The 19,574-nt window shown below is 53.4% G+C and overlaps 3 protein-coding genes across 10 annotated transcripts in view; 1 reads left to right on the forward strand and 2 right to left on the reverse strand.

Moving 5' to 3' along the window:
* Window positions 1–5,157: 5,157 nt before the first annotated feature.
* Window positions 5,158–10,864, reverse strand: LOC140661028 (coiled-coil domain-containing protein 183-like). Its single transcript, XM_072882609.1, has 14 exons — window positions 10,465–10,864; window positions 10,241–10,362; window positions 10,002–10,079; window positions 9,080–9,247; window positions 8,839–8,943; window positions 8,523–8,645; window positions 8,064–8,192; window positions 7,861–7,921; window positions 7,679–7,779; window positions 7,241–7,401; window positions 6,683–6,872; window positions 6,413–6,538; window positions 6,065–6,161; window positions 5,158–5,380 (listed from the first exon to the last, which is right to left on the reverse strand). Exons 1-14 carry the CDS (start codon window positions 10,862–10,864, stop codon window positions 5,268–5,270), a joined length of 1,974 nt encoding a protein of 657 aa, XP_072738710.1. The 3' UTR covers window positions 5,158–5,267.
* A 269-nt stretch (window positions 10,865–11,133) lies between these two features.
* On the reverse strand, window positions 11,134–16,619 carry SBDS (SBDS ribosome maturation factor). The gene is made up of 5 exons (XM_072882135.1): window positions 16,445–16,619; window positions 15,919–16,048; window positions 15,007–15,207; window positions 14,253–14,417; window positions 11,134–13,604 (listed from the first exon to the last, which is right to left on the reverse strand). Exons 1-5 carry the CDS (start codon window positions 16,570–16,572, stop codon window positions 13,476–13,478), a joined length of 753 nt encoding a protein of 250 aa, XP_072738236.1. The 5' UTR covers window positions 16,573–16,619; the 3' UTR covers window positions 11,134–13,475.
* Window positions 16,620–16,740: 121 nt separating this feature from the next.
* LOC140660841 (S-adenosyl-L-methionine-dependent tRNA 4-demethylwyosine synthase TYW1-like) overlaps window positions 16,741–19,574 on the forward strand; it is a 110,299-nt gene continuing 107,465 nt past the window's right edge. For 6 of the 8 annotated variants that reach the window (XR_012045509.1, XM_072882130.1, XM_072882131.1 and 3 more), the window contains exons 1-2: window positions 16,741–16,827; window positions 19,080–19,240. Coding sequence is in view for 7 of the 8 variants with exons in the window: in XM_072882130.1 (XP_072738231.1) it covers window positions 19,094–19,240 (147 nt within the window). In the remaining variant the exon portion in view is untranslated. The remainder of the gene's footprint in view (window positions 16,828–19,079; window positions 19,241–19,574) is intronic. The other 2 variants (XM_072882132.1, XM_072882129.1) reach the window with 1 other exon arrangement.

The raw sequence follows: 19,574 nt of genomic DNA on the forward strand, positions 1-19,574 counted from the left end.
GTGTCCCCCCATGGATGGGACCTTGCCCCACAGTCTCACAGGAAAAGGAGCCTGGAAAGGGGCTCTGCTTTTGGCTGCTCCCTCAGCTGCTTTTGGTCACCTGCTGGGACGAGTGCCAGCTGCCTCCCTCCCAAGGTAAGATTGAGCCGGTCAGGTCAGCGTGGAGGTTTTGGCAGTCGCTCTCCTCCTTGCTTGTGTTTTTCAGATGACCTGAATCACAGAGCACTAAATACTTCCCATCAATATTTCTCCCAAACAGACACTGGCATCAGAGCCAGGGAGCTCCTGAGTGAGAGCCACGCCGCCCCTGCACCGTCATTTATCCCCGTGTGGATGGCGAAAGCCTGTCGAGTGCATGGTTGTGTTGTTTTCCTCTGCTCAAGTGGCCAAAGCATTTCAAAGGGGCTCCCCAGATGTCTTTGGCAGAGAGCTAAGGCCAGGCTCTGCGTTTCTCTGGTCTCTGCATCACCCAAGACACACCGGTTTTGGTTTTCCACCAAGCTGAGTGGTGCAGTTGATAACGCTGGAGGGAAGGAGTGGCACCCAGAGGGACCTGGACAGGCTGGAGGAGTGGGTCCATGTGAACCTCATGAAGATCAACCAGGCCAAGGGCAAGGTCCTGCACCTGGGTCAGGGCAATCCCCAGTACCAGCACAGACTGGGAGATGGATGGATGGATGGATGGATGGATGGAGAGCACCCTGCAGAGAAGGACTGGGGGATAGTGGTGGGTGACAAATAGGACATGAGCCGGCAATGTGAACTTGCAGCCCATAAGTCCAAGCATCTCCTGGGCTGCATCACCAGCAGCATGGCCAGCAGGTCGAGGGAGGGGATGCTCCCCCTCTGCTCCCCTCTCCTGAGACCCCCCTGGAGCACTGCGTCCAGCTCTTGGGGTCCCCAGCACAAGACAGACATGGACCTGGTAGAGCGGGTCCAGAGGAGGCCACCAAAATGGTCCGAGGGCTGGGACACCTCTGCTATGGAGAAAAGCTCCCTTGTGGGGAGCTGCCAGTCCCATCCACTGCCTGCTGCACCTTCTCTCCTTGCTGTGGGTCAGAGCTGGGGCAGGAAACCAACCCCATGGGGTCCTTCCCTCCTTTCCCAGCACTGCCTCAGTCCCACCATGCTCCCTCCTTCATTTTACAAAGATGCTGAAACCCACCTGTGGCTAGTGATGCCAATACAGGCTATTTATTGGGCCCAAAATCACCATCACAAACATTCACCCTCTTAACATCAACATGGAAATGGAAAATGTTTGTGCTTCCTTGGGTGGAAGCAGCTCTCACCCCAAAGGCTGGGATGCGTGAACTTGCCTCCTCCCGCATCCTACCCTTGCAGCTCCCAGCACTCCAAGACAGACCCCCCACGTTGGTGGTCCTGCCTGCATCTCCCTTCCCAGAACAGCCAACAGAGCCTCTTGTTTTGGCCCCAAACTGGCTGATTTAGCCTGGTTCCCCTTCTCCCCAGAGGATAAAAACCAGTGCTGAGGCTTCGGTGACAGTCCCAGCCTGTGCCTACCCTTCATTGCACTACATTCCATGTGATTTTGATCACATCTTTAAAAATAAAAAACCCCAAACCCACTCAAACCCAGCCTTCCCAGGGCAGAGATATTTCTGTGCGGTGAACGCTCCGATGCAAATTCTCCGATGTCCTATTTTAGGTTTCTCCCCAGCGCCGGCACTGGCTGCAGACATCCGTGCTGGAGCTCCCGTCGAGCCTTTGGCAGTAATTGCGGTGGAAGGAAATAAGGGTTTCTCAGGGCAGAAAAGGAAATCTCTCCCCTCCTTCCCTGGGCTGTGCCACCCCATGCCTGCCACCTAATGAAACCCCAACTGGCATCAGCCCTTCCTTCCCTCCCCTCTATTTATTCATTTATTCCTTATATTATTCATTATATTTTCCCATATTGGAGAGCCCCGTGCAGCCCCACCTCTTCTTCCAGCATTTGGGGATGTGCGCATGGGGTGAGCCCCAGCCTGGGGACCCCCCCGCGTGGCTCTCCTGCCCCACGGTCTCTGTGGGGTGGGGGCAGTGCCCTACCATGCCCCACGCAGCTCCCTGCCCATTGCAGGCAGGCTGCCCCAGGCAGGGAGGGCCCGTATGGCTCAGGGGTCACTTTGGCAGGAGGATGCCTGGGTGCTGCTCCTAACCCTGCTGCTGCCTTCCTGGGGCACCCATGGTTTTGTTGTTGTTGTTTTTTTAATCCAGAAACCGAGGCACTGCCTCTGGTTTCTTCCCACTCTCTCTTGTACCTCTTCGCCACTTGTCACATCCATTTCCACCGCCGCCTCTCCTGGGTCTGGGTAAGGCAGCAGCCGTCAGTCTGATTGCACCCGGCGCCGTCTGCCTGGCCGGGAGCACGCTGCGTGGCTGTGAGCGGTGGGGTGACATGCCTTCCCCTCGCCTTGCAGATGTGGCGAGGATTCGGGATGCTGTGTCCGAATGCATTCAGCGAATGCTCATGATGAAGCAGGTAGCCTTTGTATCCTCTGCTCACAACTTGATGATTTCAGTAGACCTGAAACCTCTATGCGTGCCGTTGCTCTTTCTCTCTTTTAAAGGCAGCTAAAACATCCCAGAATTACCTTGCAGCTGGCGAATGGGCCACAGACCAGATTCTCCATCCAGCTCTAGCAGAGAGAAGTCTTCAACATGTTTTGTGGCTTCTCTGTTCCCACAGCCAGAGTGGAAAGACCAGACCAAGAGCTTGAAACATTTTTCAGGGTTTATCCCAAATGATGGGAACCCCCGCTCTAGGTGAGGAGCGTTCGCTCTGCTCTTCACCAAATACCTTTTAGAGGCTGAAGAGGAGGGAGAGGAAACACCTCAGCATATGGAGGTCTTGCCAAAGCTTTCCAGTGTCTCTTCTTGCTCCTCTGTACATCAGGGGAGGGCACAAGGGACAAAGTACCACCATCATGCTCTAAAAAGTCATCCTTCATTTCTACCAGCCACAAAACGCATATTACTTGCTCCTTCTCTTCTCCTCGCCCTTCAGGCTATCAGAATGGGAGCTGGGACATTCTCAATTGTTGACCAACAGATGCTGGATCTTGGATTCAGTGATGTCACTGCTGAGAGGTGGGTTTCTCGGCTACCTGAGACTTTGGCAGATATTTGTGGGCTCATCTCTGCTCAAGCTGGCATTCTTGGTAAGAGGAGAGATGAAAACCTTTGCTTCCCCTTGCAGCACCTTTGGTCCTCACCAAGAGAGGAAGGGAAGCCCTTCAGAAGGTCCTGAGGACATCGTAAGAGGAAACCACCCCCCCACGTAGCTAGGTGTATAAAGCTAGAGTCTCTCTTTATCAACTGGATTAAAACCATCTGTATTTATTCAGTGGTGTGGTGACTGTGGTGACTGCGTGGTGACATGTCTAATAGACGTGCCCTGGAGCTGCTGCTTCTAAGCCAATTGAGATAAAAATTGATGCTCCGTAGTCCTGCTGTACCAGACCTTGTAAAGGAAGGCAAACACCACAGTTCATGCTGGCTCCTACAGCCTCGTTGTAGTTAAAACCATTTTGGCAGCAGCCGTAGACAGCCTTGAGAGAGAGAAGGGATGGATGGTTTGTACAAAAGCCCATGGACGGGCAGATTTTCCATGATTTCTGGTCAATACCACCATCCCTGCAACTGTGTTGCCCCAAGGTGCCAGGGGGGCACCACGACCCTGGGGAGCACCAATCTCAACATCAGCGTGGTAGCCCTCTGCACCAAAAGCAGAGATGCCAAGCCAGCAGGAGGGCTGGTGTTGTGCGGGTATTTTGCTTCTTAATGACACCTATTTGAGCATAGCCTACCCAACGTGGCCTGGCTAAGTTTCTTCAAACCCTGGGTGTGTTGAGCATGGACAGTTTGAGAGTGGCCCAGCACCATCCACCCTTGCTGTCTGCTTGGCCCCTTGGTTTGCAGAGTATTTTCAGATTTCTGCTGCCACGACTGGGCAGCTCCTCGCAGCAGAGGACTCCCTGGCCTGGACCCCAGCCCACACATGAGAAGGGGACAGGGACAGGTGGTGGATGGGTGTAATTATAGCGTGGTCTTAATTACAGAAAAGCCTGCCTATATGGCTACCGGTTCTGGGAAGCTCCATTAGAGGTGTTCACGGGCACGTCACGCTCTTTCTGGAGCTTCCTTTAAAAACCATGAGTTGTGCTGTATTTTGGCAGTACAATCCCCATACCTGCAGTCACACGAACCCCACCAAGAACATTTGGTGTGACCTGCCAGTCTGCTGCGAGGCTTGGCAGAAACAGCCATTCCTTCCCCCTAATGATGATGTCACAAGTGATGTCAGCATGAAGTACAGGGACCAAGTAGGAATGACAGTGAAAGCTTGGTCTGATGCTGATGTGCCCCTGCGGAAGCAGATGAGGTGCCAGTCTCCTGGGTCTCCAGCTGGGACTACAGGTCCCTGGCAGAAGCCCTCAGTGTTGGGTGTACTTGGGGAAACAGCACCACCTATTTACAGCGCTGTTTCACGAGTGCCTTTGTGGAGAAGACAACGCGGCCCCGGTTGGGTGTCTGTGACCCATCAGCAGGGCTGGGTACCCCACCCTGGAGCCAAAGCCTTGGTTGCTGCTGTCCTAGGTCACGCTGGGTCAGACCTTACCTCCAGGCACCTCCCTGCAGCCCCAAGGCAATGCCTGACGTTTGCTCCGAGTTTAGGGTTACGAGTACGAGTTGCACGAGTGTGTGCAGGGACCAGGGGAGGGCAGAGGCACGAAGGGTCACAGACAGGGAAGACGGCCCCCGCCTAGGGGCTGCATCTCAGATTTGGCTCTCCCTGTCCAAGGCAGGGTCTGTCCTACGCACGTGTGTCCACGCACGGACACAAAGGCACCCACCTTGAGGTCCGATACCCGTACAGGTCTCATAGGTGCCTCGGACAGACACCAGGACAGGTCCCAGAGCTGCCTGGGGGGGCAGAGGTCCCAGGAAGGTGTTGGCCCCACAGGACCAAGCGGGAGAAAGCCAGCCTGCTTGGGCTAGGAAAGCTGTCCTCACCCCAGCCCATCCCCACCTCTGCAGGGCGAGCAGCTGGGCGAGGGGCAGGGGGATGGGGCTGCCTCCAAACCCAGCTCAGCACCCCTCAGGGTTTGACCCCCATGCGGTTGGGTGACAGAACCCGTTCTAGGACCCCCCCGTTCCAGCTTTACCACAGGCTTGGGAGGAACGAAAAAGATCTCTATTAAACCTGCTGGAAAAAAGGGTACAGCAGGTGGTCCGGGGCATCCAAAGCTCTCATGGAGCAACCGCTACTTCTTCTTGCCACTTTTCTTCTTGCTTTCGATCAGGTGCAGCCCCTGCTTCTTGATGTCTTCCCGGGTGAGGACAAGGCCATGGTCTTTGTCAGCAAAATCAAAGGGGTCTGGAGAAGAGAGTGGAGTGGGGCGGGCTGGGGAGGGTCTGCAGGGCCACCTCCGCTGTGCCCGTGTCCCCGGGGAGAGCCAGCACGTTTTGGAGGGCTGGTGGCATCCTGGAGAGCCCTCGTGCTGAGCCCTCGGGCACAGGCACTGCCGACTGGCTCTTCCACCCCAGCATCCCAGGGTGACCTGCAGGACTTGGTGATGCCACCACTGTGGCCCATCTCCAACACTGCTGGGGCTTCCCATAAAGGTCTGGAGCTACGGGGTGGTGGGTACAGCTCCCACTTTGTTAAAAAAAGGTGGTAAGCTGCCAAAAGCTTGTTGTCTCCTCCAAGAGCATCCAATAGGAGGAGGCCACAGGCAGAGCCAAGCACTGATTATTCTTCACAACCAGGTGATTTTGAAGACAAGGGTCTCCCTCCTTGCCCCACAGCATCTCTCCTTGTTCCTGCTGTGGTTTGACGTTTACCACCCCCCTGGCTGCCTTCGCTCTCCCACATCCCCACCTAAAACCACCACCCATGCTCAAAGCCTTGCAGACAGCCAAGGTCAGCCCCAAGGTCTGGAGGCAACTCATGGGTTGGGGTCTGCTGGGACTGTGGGCAACAGGCAAGGACGCCCAGAAATCCCAGCGGGCAGGGGCTGGGACAGTCACTGTGGGACGTGTCTCTGCTGTGCTCTCCTACCTTGGACCCTACTGCCTAGGTCCTCCAAGGAAATCTTCAGGTTCTGTGGATCATTCGCAGTTGTTTTCTCCAGAAAATTTCTGACTTTCAGAAAAGTCTGTGAAAGACACCCTAGGTTAATTGCTGAAGGGGAGGTGGGTGTTACAACCCAAGGGGTGCCCCACCTCGATGTCCCCCTGGGGGGGGACACCCCGCAGTGCCCAGTGCCACCTGGGGCTGAGCTGCTACATGGCTCTTCCCTGGGGCCACCTCCGTCCTCCCAGCTGGGAGCATGGCTTGGGATGGGCCATCCGGGAGATCCCCGTCTGGGTCCCCGAAGACCACAGCAGGGACAGAGTCCCTGTGCACCTCGTTGTCCTCGTCAGGGCTGTGCCTGTGGGGTGGCAGGTCGGCCACCCGCTGCACCAGGTACTGCAGCTTCTGCTCACAGTGCTGGAGCTTCTCCTCCACCCTCCTGGCCTTGACAGAATCATCCTGGAGTCAGAGAGAGAACCACCACCTTGGTGAGGAAAATGAGCCACTTGGGGTGATGGTGGCTGCACCAAGTGTCACCACACAGTGCCGTTGCACCACCAAGCACTGGGCAGGGCCGTGCTCACCCCAGCGCTGCGTGGGTACCTGGCCGGGCACAGTGATGCCATGCAGCCGGATGAAGAGGTTGTCAATGCCGTTTTCAAAGTCGAGCAGGAGCTCCTGGTTCCTCAGCATCTGGGCTCGCATCTGCTCCAGCCGTGCCTCTTCCCACCGCAGGTTCATCCTCAGGTCCTCCTCCAGCAACCTGGAGCCAACCACATTCACATCCGTACAACTGCATAGGGGTGCAGAGACACCCCAAATCTGTTGCAAAAGCTGCTCATGTTGCCCCCCCACAACTGTTGCCCCCCCCAACAACTGCAGACCAGAGATGCTGCCTGCAACCCAACTCCGTGCTGGTGGTACCACTTCCCACACCAGGCAAGGAGCAAGGTTCCTCCTGCTGCCGCAGCGGGAGCTTCGGGTGCTCTGCCAGGACCAGAGCTGGGGGAGCACCCTGCTCAGAAAACCTCCCGGTGCAGGAGGGGTGGGTGGCTGCAGTGGGACGGAGGAAGGGGTGCCTTGTTGGGACACCCGTGATGCACATGTCCCCCACCATGGGTGGTGGCCTGGTTGGCACGACTGTCCCGGGGCCAGCAGCACCTGGTTGTGTTGGGGAGCTGGCAAAACTTCAGCTCAGCCTGCTTCAGCTCCAGCTCCTTCAGCATCTCCTTCAGCGCCTGCTTCTTCTCCTTGCACTCCTTGACATACTGCTCCAGGTCCACCGAGGACTTCTGCTGTGCCAGGAGCCTGCCGGGGATGTCCTGGCCAGGGGAGAGCACAAGGACTCAGCCCATGGCGCTCCTGCAGGGTACAGGCTCTGGGCCGTGGCCTCAAGGAGGTTTCTGCACCATGGACTGCTGCAAGCTCATGTCATGGAGAAAAGCAGCTCCATCCCTGCCCACACAAGAGGCCCTTTGAGGGGCGCCAGGGGCAGAGGAGAGCAGATAACCCCGCAATGAAACAAGGCGAGCAGAGAGGTCTCAGCTCCCCAGGGCTCAAGCAGCCCTGGGTTTTACCGGAGATGGGTTTTTACGTTACCCAGAGGCGGGAGCACTGCACTGCAGCCTTGGCCTTCTCCATCTTCTCGGTCACCAGGGCCTCGTGCTCTATCTGGGACTTGGTAGCCTCCAGTTTGGCGTCTGGGGTGGGAGGGAAGCAACAGGGAAGGATGCCTGCAGCTGTGCCACGTCCCACCCCCCTGCACCCCACCAGGCACTCACCCACCAGCGGGTCCTGCGGCTGCAGAGTTGGGAAGTCGGCGATGAGCTCGTACCTGGCTTGCTGCAAGGACGGTCATCGTCACCCCCTGAGCTGCTGGCACCTGGGGGGAGCTGGCCCTGCAGCCACCCCCTCCCGTCGGGGCTTGGCACTGATGCCTGCCATCTGCCCGCAGCCCTGCCTGTGCCGGGTCCCCCCAGCTCACCGCTCTCAGATGCCTTTCGCTTGCTTCCTTGAGCCAGAATCTGTCGATGTGCACCTTCTGGGCAGCCAGGGAGCGGTACCTGAGCTCTCTCTCCGCAAGGAACTGGGTTTCCATCTCGGCCATGTCCTCCTGGAGCATATCAGAGAAGCCGGAATGGACCTTTGTGAGCCAGCTGAGCTTCTGGGATGGCCAGCGTCAAAAATGAACCTCCCCCCTGTAAACAGGCCGGGAAGGAAACTGGGCAAGTAGGGCTGGAGGATGGAGCATGCTGCCTTCACCATGGCTGGTGCTACGGGCAAGATGCGGGAGGAGCTACGGAGGCACCTGGGTTCTGTAGGCAAGCCCAGCTCAGTCTCTTCTGCTCCTTATTGCAGGAAGACTCACCAGCCTGGGCGTGTGGTGCCGTCCGTGGGCTCTGGAGGGTGGGAGAGGGCCCCAAGGTGCGCCGGACCATCTCACCTTGGTTACATCAGCAGCTTTGAGGGCATCCAAGGCCATGAGCTCCATGTCTTCCAGCTCCCTGTGGTACAGCTCAGCCGTCCCGCACAGGAGGTCCAGGTGCAGAGGCAAGTGGGCCAGCTCCTGGGACACGGGGAGCCACAGCACATCATCCCACCGAGCCCCAGGGGTCCCCGGCGCGCTGCGACAGGGGATGGAGGGGAGCAGGAGGACCTTGCCAAGCTGGGAGGGCGTCCCACCAGCGCAGCCCCTGGGGCACCTCATTGCCTTGGCAGGGGGATCGCGTGGGACGATGGCACGGTGAGGAGCAGCTCACCTTCCTCAGGACATCCCGCACCGCCAGGTACAGGGCGGTCACCTTCTGTCCAGCGTGGATTTTCGTGAGCATCTTCTCAATGTTGTTCTCCAGCTGGCGAATCACCTGGGGCAGAGACGGGAGGGGGGGACATGGGGTGACCCAGCATGCTGAGCCCAGCGCCCACCCAGGGAACACGGAGATGGGTGTTGGATTAAAGCCCCCTGCGGGTGCTGCCACCGTGGGAAAGGGTCCCGGGTACCTGCACCTGCGCCTGGTGCTGCTTGTCATCCATCTGGGCATCCTGCAGCTGCTGCAGCCGCCTCTGCATCTCGTGCTGGGCTTGGCTCCGCTGCCTCATCTGGTACAGCAGCATGTTGCATGTGTTCACCCGGTCAAAGATTTCGGCCCGGAGCTTCTCCTGGGCCACCTGGATGGGCGCGTGAGAGTTCGCCAGGCTGGAGGCAGCGCTTGCTGGGCAGCCGTGGGAGAAGGGGGTCCTGCCTGGAAAACTCCCCCCAAAGCAGAGCCGGGGATGCTGAGACATTGCTCCAGGATATTGTTACTCCCTTGGCAGGACAGGGTCTGGGAGAGCTTTGCTCTGGCGGGGCTGGTTGGGGTAAGGCAGAGGTGGGCATCAACGTCTGCTGACGGCAGCAGCAGGTCGGGCCTAGGGACTCTGTGTAACGCAGACCCGGGGCTGGGTGTCAATAAAATCAATCTGTGCCCCAAATGCTGATGCTGGCAGAGAGTGGCGGCACCGCTTTGTCCCTGCAAGAGGCCCCGGGCAAAGGCAGCTCTGCTGGGCCAGTGTCTCTGTCTCCACGGGCTTATAACCAGGTCATAACCTTGGGACAGGCAGTGAAGGGCAGAGATAGCATCTCTCTCCCAGGGATGCAGCTGGACCCTGCAGGGACCTGGGGACATGCCAGGTGGGATGTCCAGGAGCTCTGCTGCGCAAAGGATCTGCTCAGGGAGCTAAAGGAGGACCTGCATGGATGGGCCCTACGGTGGAAAGGGACTCATGGGACCACCGGTGGACAGCCCATGTCTTGCTGCACCAGCCCTGTGGGGCTGTCCTTGTGCCAGCACCAGGTCCCTCCACTGTGCACCCTGTTCTTCAGAGCGTCCCCAGAGCCCCAGCCCGCTGCGAGCGGCCCGTGCCCGCTGGACCCTGCCGTTACCTCCACCGTCTTCCTGGCCAAAGCGATGCCCAAGTGCTTCTGTGCTCCACAAGCCTCGGAGGTGGTGAGCTTGTTACACTGCGGGCGGGAGAGGGGCAGAGAGAACATCACCGCCAGCCTAGGGACGGTCACATCCTACTGCTGCCCTGCACTGCCTGCTCCTGGAGAGGACCGGTGGAGGAGCTGGCTCTGCAGGGCCAGCACCAGGCAAGGGTACAGCAGATGGGAATTGCCGGTACCTTCTGGACAATGCCCAGGGCACAGATGTCCTCCTGCACCGCCTCACGCAGGCGGGGGAGCAGCTCTCTGTTCTGACTGAGCTTTTCCTCACACGACTGTGTGAAAAACTTCCTCCCTTGCTCTGGAGGACATTAAGGTGCTGCTGGTACCATGCAGGGCGATAGGGGGACCAAGAGCCCCCCGCCCGCCCCGGGCCGTCCCCGCGAAGCCCAAGGGGCAGCACCTTGCAAGGCGATGATGGTGCGCAGCTCCTGGACGCGCTGGCTGAGGCTTGCCCTCCGGCCCTGCGCGGCGCTGGCAGTCCTGCCTCGGCCCTCCGGCCCCGCTGTGCGGGCAGCAGCCATCGCGGCTCCAGCAGCCATGGCGGCTCCGCTGTCCGGTGGAGCCGTCGCCGGGCTGTGACCACGGATGGGGCCGAGCTCCCTGAGCTCCCTGTGCCTGCGGAACCGTTGCCGTGGCACCTCCAACTGCCGCGCGCCGCACACCTCCTGCTCGGCCATCGCCGCCCACAGCCCCTTCCTCTCCGCTTCTGCAGGCAAGAGATTAATTAACAAGCAATTACTGAGCTCTCTGAGGTAGCCGAAGGCAGGGCGGGCAGCGGGGATCCCAGGTCTGTTTCCCATCACCGTGGCTACGGCAGTTGCAACCTGCCCGGCCGCTGGAGCCCTCCAAGCCCCACCAGAAACAGGGCGAGGACAACTTCAGGGAACATACATGTACATGTATACCCAAACACGCTACCAGCGCTCACCTTGAAGCTGCCAGCTTATCTCAAATGCCAAGAGGAGTCTATTACCACCTAGATATGTACCTTCGGAAATTGCAGTTAATTGGCCAGGAAACGGTTGTGCAGGGAGTTACACTCTATTGAAATGGGCAAGAACAAACCAGCTACCAATACTGATATTTATTTTGATGCTTACCATACATTCTTGCTGAACTACAAATATGACAAGAAATGCAAGCATGTACATTTATTTGTTGATAAATAAAATCAAACTCCCTCTACCAGAGAAAATCATTAATGTTTGATTCATAGAAAAAGACTTTATAAGGAAATTGCCTTCCTAGCACCAAGCTCATAAATCAGCTTAGATTAAGTTTCTGTAACTCAAGATCTTTAACCTGCAGCCATCCTGTTGTGCTTGAGGTGTTAAGCATAGAAAACAGAAATTACAGGATTGTGAAATCAAGTATTACCGACACAATGTCATCTGAGGCTCTTACTCAGTGTCTCATTTGCAGATTTATGAATTGCATGTTAGTGCTAATCACCAGTGACAAGCGAACTATAAACATTATCATCTTCAGTGCATCACAAAGTGTGCATGAAGAGATGGCCATCTGAAAGACAAGCAGTTAAGGGCTCGCACACACGAGGCATCTTGCCAATCTGTCCCTGCATGTAGAAATCTCTATTTAGTCTGTGTCCACATGGCAAATGTAGTACTTATGCCACTAAACTTTCCTAGGCAGCATTTAAACACCATGGAAGATTACCTTGGGGACAAGAAAAAGCATTTCAAAATGGATAAAATGATTCAAGAATCTCTGTTTCACTGGCCCTCGGCAAAACTCAGACTTTATAACAGCAAGTCCTTCCAAAATACTCCTAAAGAAATTTAACCCAACCTTGCACAACCTCACGTCAATGGACCGCTGCAGAAATCAGCCTCAAAGAGGAAGCTTTTGACTAAGGATCTAGTCCTGCAGGCCCTCTGCACCTGACATGTCAAACCTCTCCCCCTCCAGTTGACTTCAACTCTCCCTGCATAAATTCTAGAAATTCACAACGTGCTAACGGTACAAAGGAAAAGGTCACGCCAAGCATACAAACCAGCGCTCTGTTTAATTGTCATATAACAGGCAGAGTCACGCGCTCTAAAAGTAAACAGCAAACAATGACAGCAACACACGCTCATCTGGGAGAGAGATCTAGTTGTCGGCTAGCCTGCAGCTCCTGACTTGCTGCGTGCTATCAGCACAGGAACAGGTACGTAATACTAAGGGCTCCTTAAATTCCTGCTGGTTTAGCTTTTAGTCACCCAAGGATACACGCTTTGCCTGGTGGTTTGTATTTTTAGTATCTCCTCCAGTTGTTGTCCTCTCTTCCCCTCTTCTTTGAAATACACAAGTTCAACTTAAAAGCATTTGTTTAACACAGCTGAAACAAGATTTAACAGAATTACCAAGAACTATATACTGTGCCTCAGGAGCTGGCTGGAAATTCTGGGCACGTATTAGAAAGCAGCATAAAAAGACAGAGGATAAAGGACAGCTGCCAGAACTGTTCTCTATCGCACTAAAAAGAAAAGGGGCACATACAAACAGTTACTGCCAGGGAATTACGGCCCAACAAAAGCCTGTCTAGCTCAACAGCCAGAGGCCACCACCGCCTGTCCGAGATTCATTTTATCACATGAACGAGAACAGCCTCACAAATGCAGGCTATGCCTTCAGCCTACGAAAAGCATCACCATGGCCAGAGCTACTTCCTATACTATTAACAAAAATAATAATCTTAGTTCTTTCTGTATCTATAATATATAAATATACGATAATTCATTTTTATTAATGTAGCTAAATATATTTTACGAATAAGTTATTTGAAGAACATTTTTTCTAAGTCAGCAAGTGCTGTTATATCCAGTGAAGGAAATCTTTAAGAATGGTCCTTTAAAGTACTCTAATTATCAAGCAGCCAATTATGGAAGTCTAAGTCAGTTTTCATGCTGCCAAGAGATCGGTTTAGACACAATCCACACTTTGCACCTGTTTAGAAGTGAAAATGCAGCTCCCTTTTCTTAGGGTTCCTCTCCTCAAATGCAAAACCCACCCCTCAGTGACCTGTGCAATCTTCCACTCAACACTGACAACTTAAAGTGAAAATGATTGGCATCATATCAGTCAAACACTCTTCAATAGCAACTCTGAAAGTAAACCAAAGCTAGAGTAACTTCCGTATCAAGTCTTAACTCCATCCTCATTAGTGCAACTCTGACACAAAATGTTCCTACAGGCAAACCCATTTGTAAACCAAGCAAGTGTAAAATGGTAAAAAAAAACCCAAACAAAACAAACCACACTGCATGGAAAAATCCCAAAGGATTAGTGTCAGAAAATATGTGGCAGCAAGAGATTGGAAAAACCATGAAGGCCTAACAGAAGAGAGTGGCTAATGCCACTCATTTTGTAGGATGTTGTTAAAGTAGAACTGCTCCAGGACGGTTTTCGTTATTCAAGCTTTTCATCTCCTTCCTCCACATCTTTCAGGCTGAGCACTTCCAGTGTTCCTTTCCCTTTTGTCTCACTCCGGATCAGCTCATCAATCTCTCTGAAGCAGCCTGGGTCAATAAGGCACACCTGAAATATTTCACATTTCATCAGTCAAGCAGTAATACTTGATTTTCATCAGCCCCTTTTCAAGGTCTAACATGCATTTTCATTAAAAAAAATATTGTTTAGTTACTAAGAAGGACTTTGCAGAGTTGATAAGCAATTTCTATCAAGTAATCTTTCCACAGAAGTTCTGCAGTTCCATTTACCCATGCTGGACATCTCTTTTCACAGTTGGGATTGCTAGATTCTAATCTGCTAATCTGTTCTCAGAAACATTTTTACTAACACTAGATTTTGCTTTACCACAGACTATTTTTTAAAAAAACTAATAAACCACTGTCAAAATACAGGCCCGACCCACCAAATAAATAAGAGTAACAGTCCATATAAGCAGAGAAACTTATCAGTGTTGTAGGATAATCACTGCTAAGAGAAATTACACTGTGCTGCTCCTCAGCTTGAAGCAGCAATCTCTGTATAACAGAGGCTACTTTCAAGCTTACCTCACTAGGACTGTGTGAAATTAAAAACTACAAACTACACCTCAAATTTAGAATCTCTGGTAAACTTGCAGTTTATCTAAACAACTTCCATACATTAATTCATCTTCTAGTAAAACATACAGGTGTAGTCAAATCAAATACGAAACCCAAGGACTGCTTTATTGCTTACAATTTCCAGCTGTTCATGGAAATCTTCATTCTCAATAACTTTAATCAGTGGCTTGAGCTTCTCTTTGAGTTTCTTCCCCTCCTTTGCTGGAAGAATAAATCGCAGCCTCATGTGAGCACGTTCAATTTGCATGGTCTCCTTTAACTGTCTGATCACTTCCAGTGCCTGTAAAGACATTAAGAAGAAAGAGCACTTACACACCTGCTTAAAACACTGCACAGATCAAAATCTCAAATTCTTTGCATTGGCTTCAGACACATTTCTCAGTACTGATCACTGCCACTCTGCTGCAGGGAGTTTGCTATTATGCTATTTTGATAAATTAACAAGAAAAGGCAGAGTTCTTGCTGTTTGTGATCACTTCAAATACTAAAAAAACCCTGTCTGAAACAATGTTAAATAGCAGTTATACTGCAGAACAACAGATACCCACGTGGCTCAGATGCAAAGCCTGATTTACTACCTCAATTAAAATAAACGACAAAACTTTTACTTCTGTTCCAGGCATATCCCTGTTGCTGCTTTAATTAGTTTCTTTCTTTCTCCCTTCCCTGAATTGTTAGGAAACAAACTGCATGAGTTTCAGAGGCTGCTTGTATCAACTTGTATTCAACTGCCAGGCGGCTGAGTAATCATTCTGCGGGCTTTAGACCACAGGGCTTTTTTGATGCCTCTGTGACTGCTAACAGAGAAATTACACTTGAAGACAGAAATTACACTTCTGAGCAGAAGCTGATTTTGCAAGAAAACTAACCTGCTGCTTCGTGCTCTTGTGTGGTTTGACGGAGTAGTGAATGTCCTTCATGGCTCTTTCTATAAGGATTACTGTGTATGGCCTCTTTGTTTCAGGATTCACACATTTGTCAGCCACGATAGTTGCGATGTCTCTAAACATCTGCTCCAGCTGTGTGTGTCGTTCTTTGTCCGATACCTGCAGCTCCCCTTTTGATAAAATCTGGACAGTAAATAATAAAAAAACCCCAGTTAATAAATATCACAGACTTGACTAAAGAGTGAAAACCCAAGTAACTGCGTTAAATTTAACAATTGCTTGAATGGTTTGGATAGCTGTGAACCGTATTAATAAAGTTAATCATTATGACAGACAACACTGGAAAGACTTCAGAGAAAAAAATCACCACCGAAACACAAAACTACAAAAAGAGAAGCGTAGATTTACTTGAATTCTCATCACCCACAAGTATTTTTTGCCACTAGCCATCATACCATCAGTCCACAGTTCATATCCTACCGAGAAGGACTAAGAAATTAGATCTGTTCTTAACACTTAGTTGAACTGTCCAAAGTAAGCAACTGTCCCCTTCCTTTCCCTGCATCCTTAATAATATATCTTAGATGAGAAACTCTTCAGTGCTGGTTAACCTTTTTTCTGTGCCCGTAGACATCAGTGCATAGAAGCTGTACGCTATACAGAACACTCACAACTCTTTTCAACCAGATGCATATATAAAATTTAAGACTAGACAACTGAGTCACCACTCCTTTCTACCCACGTCTTAACAAACAACCCTTTCGCCTACAGCAACGCTGCATTCTGTGAAAACCTTCCAGTAACAAACCCACCTACCATATCCGTATGACCCTTATGTAAAACATTTGGAAAGCCTTCCCCAAGCTTTTACAAAGCAAAGTGATCGAAACCTACCGTCTTACAGATTTCTGTTTGGTCATCCGTCCCAAATGCTTTAACGAGATCTTCCTTCTTCGCCACCTGGCCTTTGGAAACGTTGACAAACACCGTGTGCGTCTGCAGGACCTCGTCGAGATCTTTCTCCCTGGACGTTAGGACAGGGTTAGAAAACCCGTCAAGCCAGCAGCGTAAGAGCGCAGGAGATTTCAGCAGGGAGGAACGGGCCCTGCTGCCAAGGCCCGAGCCCGCGGTGCCCGGGAACTCCCGCTGCGGTAGCGTCCCCGTCGGGGAGGGGCAGCGGCACGGCACAGCGCCGCGGGGCGCTGGCGCTCCCCCTCCCCCCCCGGCTCCACACGGGCCCCACCGTCCCCCCCAGGCTCCACAGCCAGGCCCCACGCGAGCTCCGCGGCTCCACAGCCTGGCCCCACGCGGGCCTCTCGCCGCGGGCCTCTCGCCGCGGGCCTCTCGCCCCGGCCCCAGCCGGGCCTCCCCCCTCCGCCGCAGCCGGCCGCCCTCGGGCAGGCCCCGGCCCGCCACTCACGCTCCGCTGCGCCATCCCATGACCTTGTTGCGGTAGCAGGCGATCTCGAAGCGCTTCCCGCCGCGCCGCGCCCGCACCACGGCCACGTTGGTGAGGCGGATCTGGTTGGTGGGGGTGAAGATGGACATGGCGGCGGCCGCTCCTGCGCCACCGCCGGGCGCGCGCGGGGCGAGGGGCGGGGCCGCCCCGCCCTGCCTCCCCATTGGCCATCGCTACGCCTTCCCCGCCCCCCCCGTCGCGCCGGCAAAAGCCGTCCGGAGGGAAACGGGGAGGAGGTGGCGTGGGGCGGCCGGAAGGGGAGGGAGGCGGCACATGGCCTGAGGCGAGGCGGCTCCGCCGGTCAGGGCCGCGGGACCGGGAGCGTGGTGTAGCGGGGGGCCGAGGTAATAACCCTGAGGGAAGGGTGTGTGTATGTATGTATGTATGTATGTATGTATGTATATGTGTGTGTGTGTGTGGGGTAATAACCCTGAGGGAAGGCTGTATGTATGTATGTGTGTGTGTGTGTGGGGTAATAACCGTGAGGGAGGGGTGTATGGGGGAGTGATAGCTGTGAGGGGGCGGGCGGGTAATAACCGTGAGGGCAGGGTGTATGTGTGTGGGGTAATACCGTGAGGGAGGGGTGTATGGGGGGAGTAATGGTCGTGAGGGGCCTGTGTGTGTGGGTAACAACTGTGAGGGGTGTGTGTGTGTGTGAGGGTGTGTGTGTGTGTGTGGGGGGTAACAACTGTGGGGGTGTGTGTGTGAGGGGGTGTGTGTGTGGGGGGGTAACAACTGTGAGGGGTGTGTGTGTGTGTGTGTGGGGGTAACAACTGTGGGGGTGTGTGTGTGTGAGGGGGTGTGTGTGTGTGAGGGGTGTGTGTGTGTGTGGGGGGTGTGTGTGTGAGGGGGTGTGTGTGTGTGGGGGGGTAACAACTGTGAGGGGGTGTGTGTGTGTGTGGGGGTAACAACTGTGAGGGGGTGTGTGTGTGGGGGGTAACAACTGTGAGGGGGTGTGTGTGTGTGGGGGTAACAACTGTGGGGGGTGTGTGTGTGTGGGGGTAACAACTGTGAGGGGGTGTGTGTGTGTGTGGGGGGTAACAACTGTGAGGGTGTGTGTGTGTGGGGGGTAACAACTGTGAGGGGGTGTGTGTGTGTGGGGGGGTAACAACTGTGAGGGGGTGTGTGTGTGGGGGGGTAACAACTGTGGGGGGTGTGTGTGGGGGGTAACAACTGTGAGGGGTGTGTGTGTGTGTGGGGGGTAACAACTGTGAGGGGGGTGTGTGTGTGTGTGTGGGTAACAACTGTGAGGGGGTGTGTGTGGGGGGGGTAACAGCTCGGGGGGTAACAGCCGTGAGGGGGGTGTGTGAGTAATAACTGTGAGGTGGTTACTGGGGGGACGGGGGAATGGGAGGTCTGTGTGAGGGGCTTGTACAGAGGGGTAGTTACAGGGGTGGGTGTGAGTACAGAGGAGGAATTAAATGAGGTGGGCTTGGGGGGTGCAGAGGGCAGGTACTGGGGTAGGCAGAGGGCTGAGGGCAGCACGGGGGGTGGGTGCCGTGGGGTAATCGCAGGGGGTGAGGTGGAGCGGGGTGCCCAGGCTGCTGCAGGTTTCTGGAGCCCCCCTGGAGGGGTTTGCTGCTTGTGTGGGCTGGCAGCACTGGTGCTGCCGACACAACGGCAAGCGTTCTCGCGTCTTCTCCTCTGGGAAGTTCGGTGTTGCGGGTGGAGGGGTGACGGGCATCCCCTCAAGCTTTTGATCTGGTACTGCAAGTAACAGCCCAGGGGAAAAGTAAGATAACAAAGTTACCAGCCTCTTGGAAATACTCGGTTTCTGTGGTCTTGTCTGATGTCTGCAAAAACAAGATCCAAGAGGACTGCAGATAACAAGAGGAGGATGTTTGCATTTCTCAGTCAATAAGTGTCACAAACAAGCCTTATTTAAGCTCATGAATGTTTTGTGTGAAATAGGTAATCACAGGCACCATGCAAGTGCGCTCATGGCTACAACGTTACGTACCCTGAATGTTCTGAACCAACTTGAAAAATCTTGGTTATTCTGAATCAAACCTTACTCACATGCTAGAATTCTGAAAAAGTACTTTCAATTGAGTCCAGGTTTCAGCCCAGCCTTGAAACTCTGGGTCAAAGCTGTTGTAATCAGTGTGCTGTCTAATGCGTACAAGCAAGAGTTGTGTTCAGCAGCAAGCTCTGTGGAGATGATTTACCCCTTGAAATGGAGCTTTCTAGCTCCAGAGGTCTGCATGTGTCGGGTTGGTGCAAAACTAAAGGCCAGTACAATACAGTGGATGTTTTGCAAGCGCTGTTTACTTTCAGACACTTGCACAGCACCAGTATTTTCTGCCTTTCCTTATAACAGAATCTGCCCTATCTAAGAAAAACCCAGAGTTTCCGTATGACAGTCTAAAATGTTAGCTTGGATACAGAGATGAAACTTGGCTGACATGCCTCTGAGGAGGTGAAGGCTTCTTGATTCAATTGCAGTGTCTTGTCTTTACCCAAAAGCTGTTTTCTGCAGAGTCTGAGGAATAGCTAATGGCATGAGACTGTGGGTGCCGTATGATTATTTTTTGTCTGTTCATTCTAAATTCATACTGTAGGAATCTGCTCTTGCTAAATCTGTGATTTATTCTAGATTTAGATGTCTCAATGGATACGTGGAACTTCTTCTATGCTTGCCTGGTGTCCTTATGGCTGCACAGATTTTACATCTATTCTGCAGTTGCTTTTGGGATCAGCATTTGGATCGTCATTCAGTTCACCACCACCAAAACCAAAAAGAAGGTAACTGAACGTGTAAGTACTTTTTGCCTGAGAAGACCCCAAAAATCTGTGTGTGGAAGTGAGTAGTTGCCATGTAAAGGTACCCACTGGTGCAGTGAAACGTGCTACTTCACTGTGGGCCCACCTAGGTTGTTGCAAATCCCAAATGTGGTTTAGTTTGTCTGATGGTTATAATCCTCAGTGTGGATTATCTTATGTTTGTGGGTAACTAAATGCCTTCGTTGCTCTGATATTTGAGCAGATCTCAGCTAACACTTCTCACTTTGTTAGTGAGAGAATATGTCAGCCTTGGTTGCTCTGTCACTTCAAGTAAATCACTCTGCTTGTGCTTAGTGTTTTCATGTTC

This window comes from Ciconia boyciana, chromosome 17 (assembly GCF_034638445.1).
Source record: "Ciconia boyciana chromosome 17, ASM3463844v1, whole genome shotgun sequence".
NCBI classification, from domain to species: domain Eukaryota; kingdom Metazoa; phylum Chordata; class Aves; order Ciconiiformes; family Ciconiidae; genus Ciconia; species Ciconia boyciana.

What these genes read in the sequence shown, in the direction of transcription:
- LOC140661028 (XM_072882609.1), bottom strand. Translation starts at nt 10,864, where the DNA reads ATGGGAAACAGACCTGGGATCCCCGCTGCCCGCCCTGCCTTCGGCTAC. An exon ending in CACCATCATCGCCTTGCAAG is followed by an intron (nt 10,363 to 10,464) that starts GTGCTGCCCCTT and finishes AATGTCCTCCAG; the next exon opens with AGCAAGGGAGGAAGTTTTTC. An exon ending in TGCAGTGCTCCCGCCTCTGG is followed by an intron (nt 7,402 to 7,678) that starts GTAACGTAAAAA and finishes TCCCCTGGCCAG; the next exon opens with GACATCCCCGGCAGGCTCCT.
- SBDS (XM_072882135.1), bottom strand. Translation starts at nt 16,572, where the DNA reads ATGTCCATCTTCACCCCCACCAACCAGATCCGCCTCACCAACGTGGCC. An exon ending in AAACAGAAATCTGTAAGACG is followed by an intron (nt 15,208 to 15,918) that starts GTAGGTTTCGAT and finishes TTTACTGTCCAG; the next exon opens with ATTTTATCAAAAGGGGAGCT. An exon ending in ACAAGAGCACGAAGCAGCAG is followed by an intron (nt 14,418 to 15,006) that starts GTTAGTTTTCTT and finishes ATGTCTTTACAG; the next exon opens with GCACTGGAAGTGATCAGACA.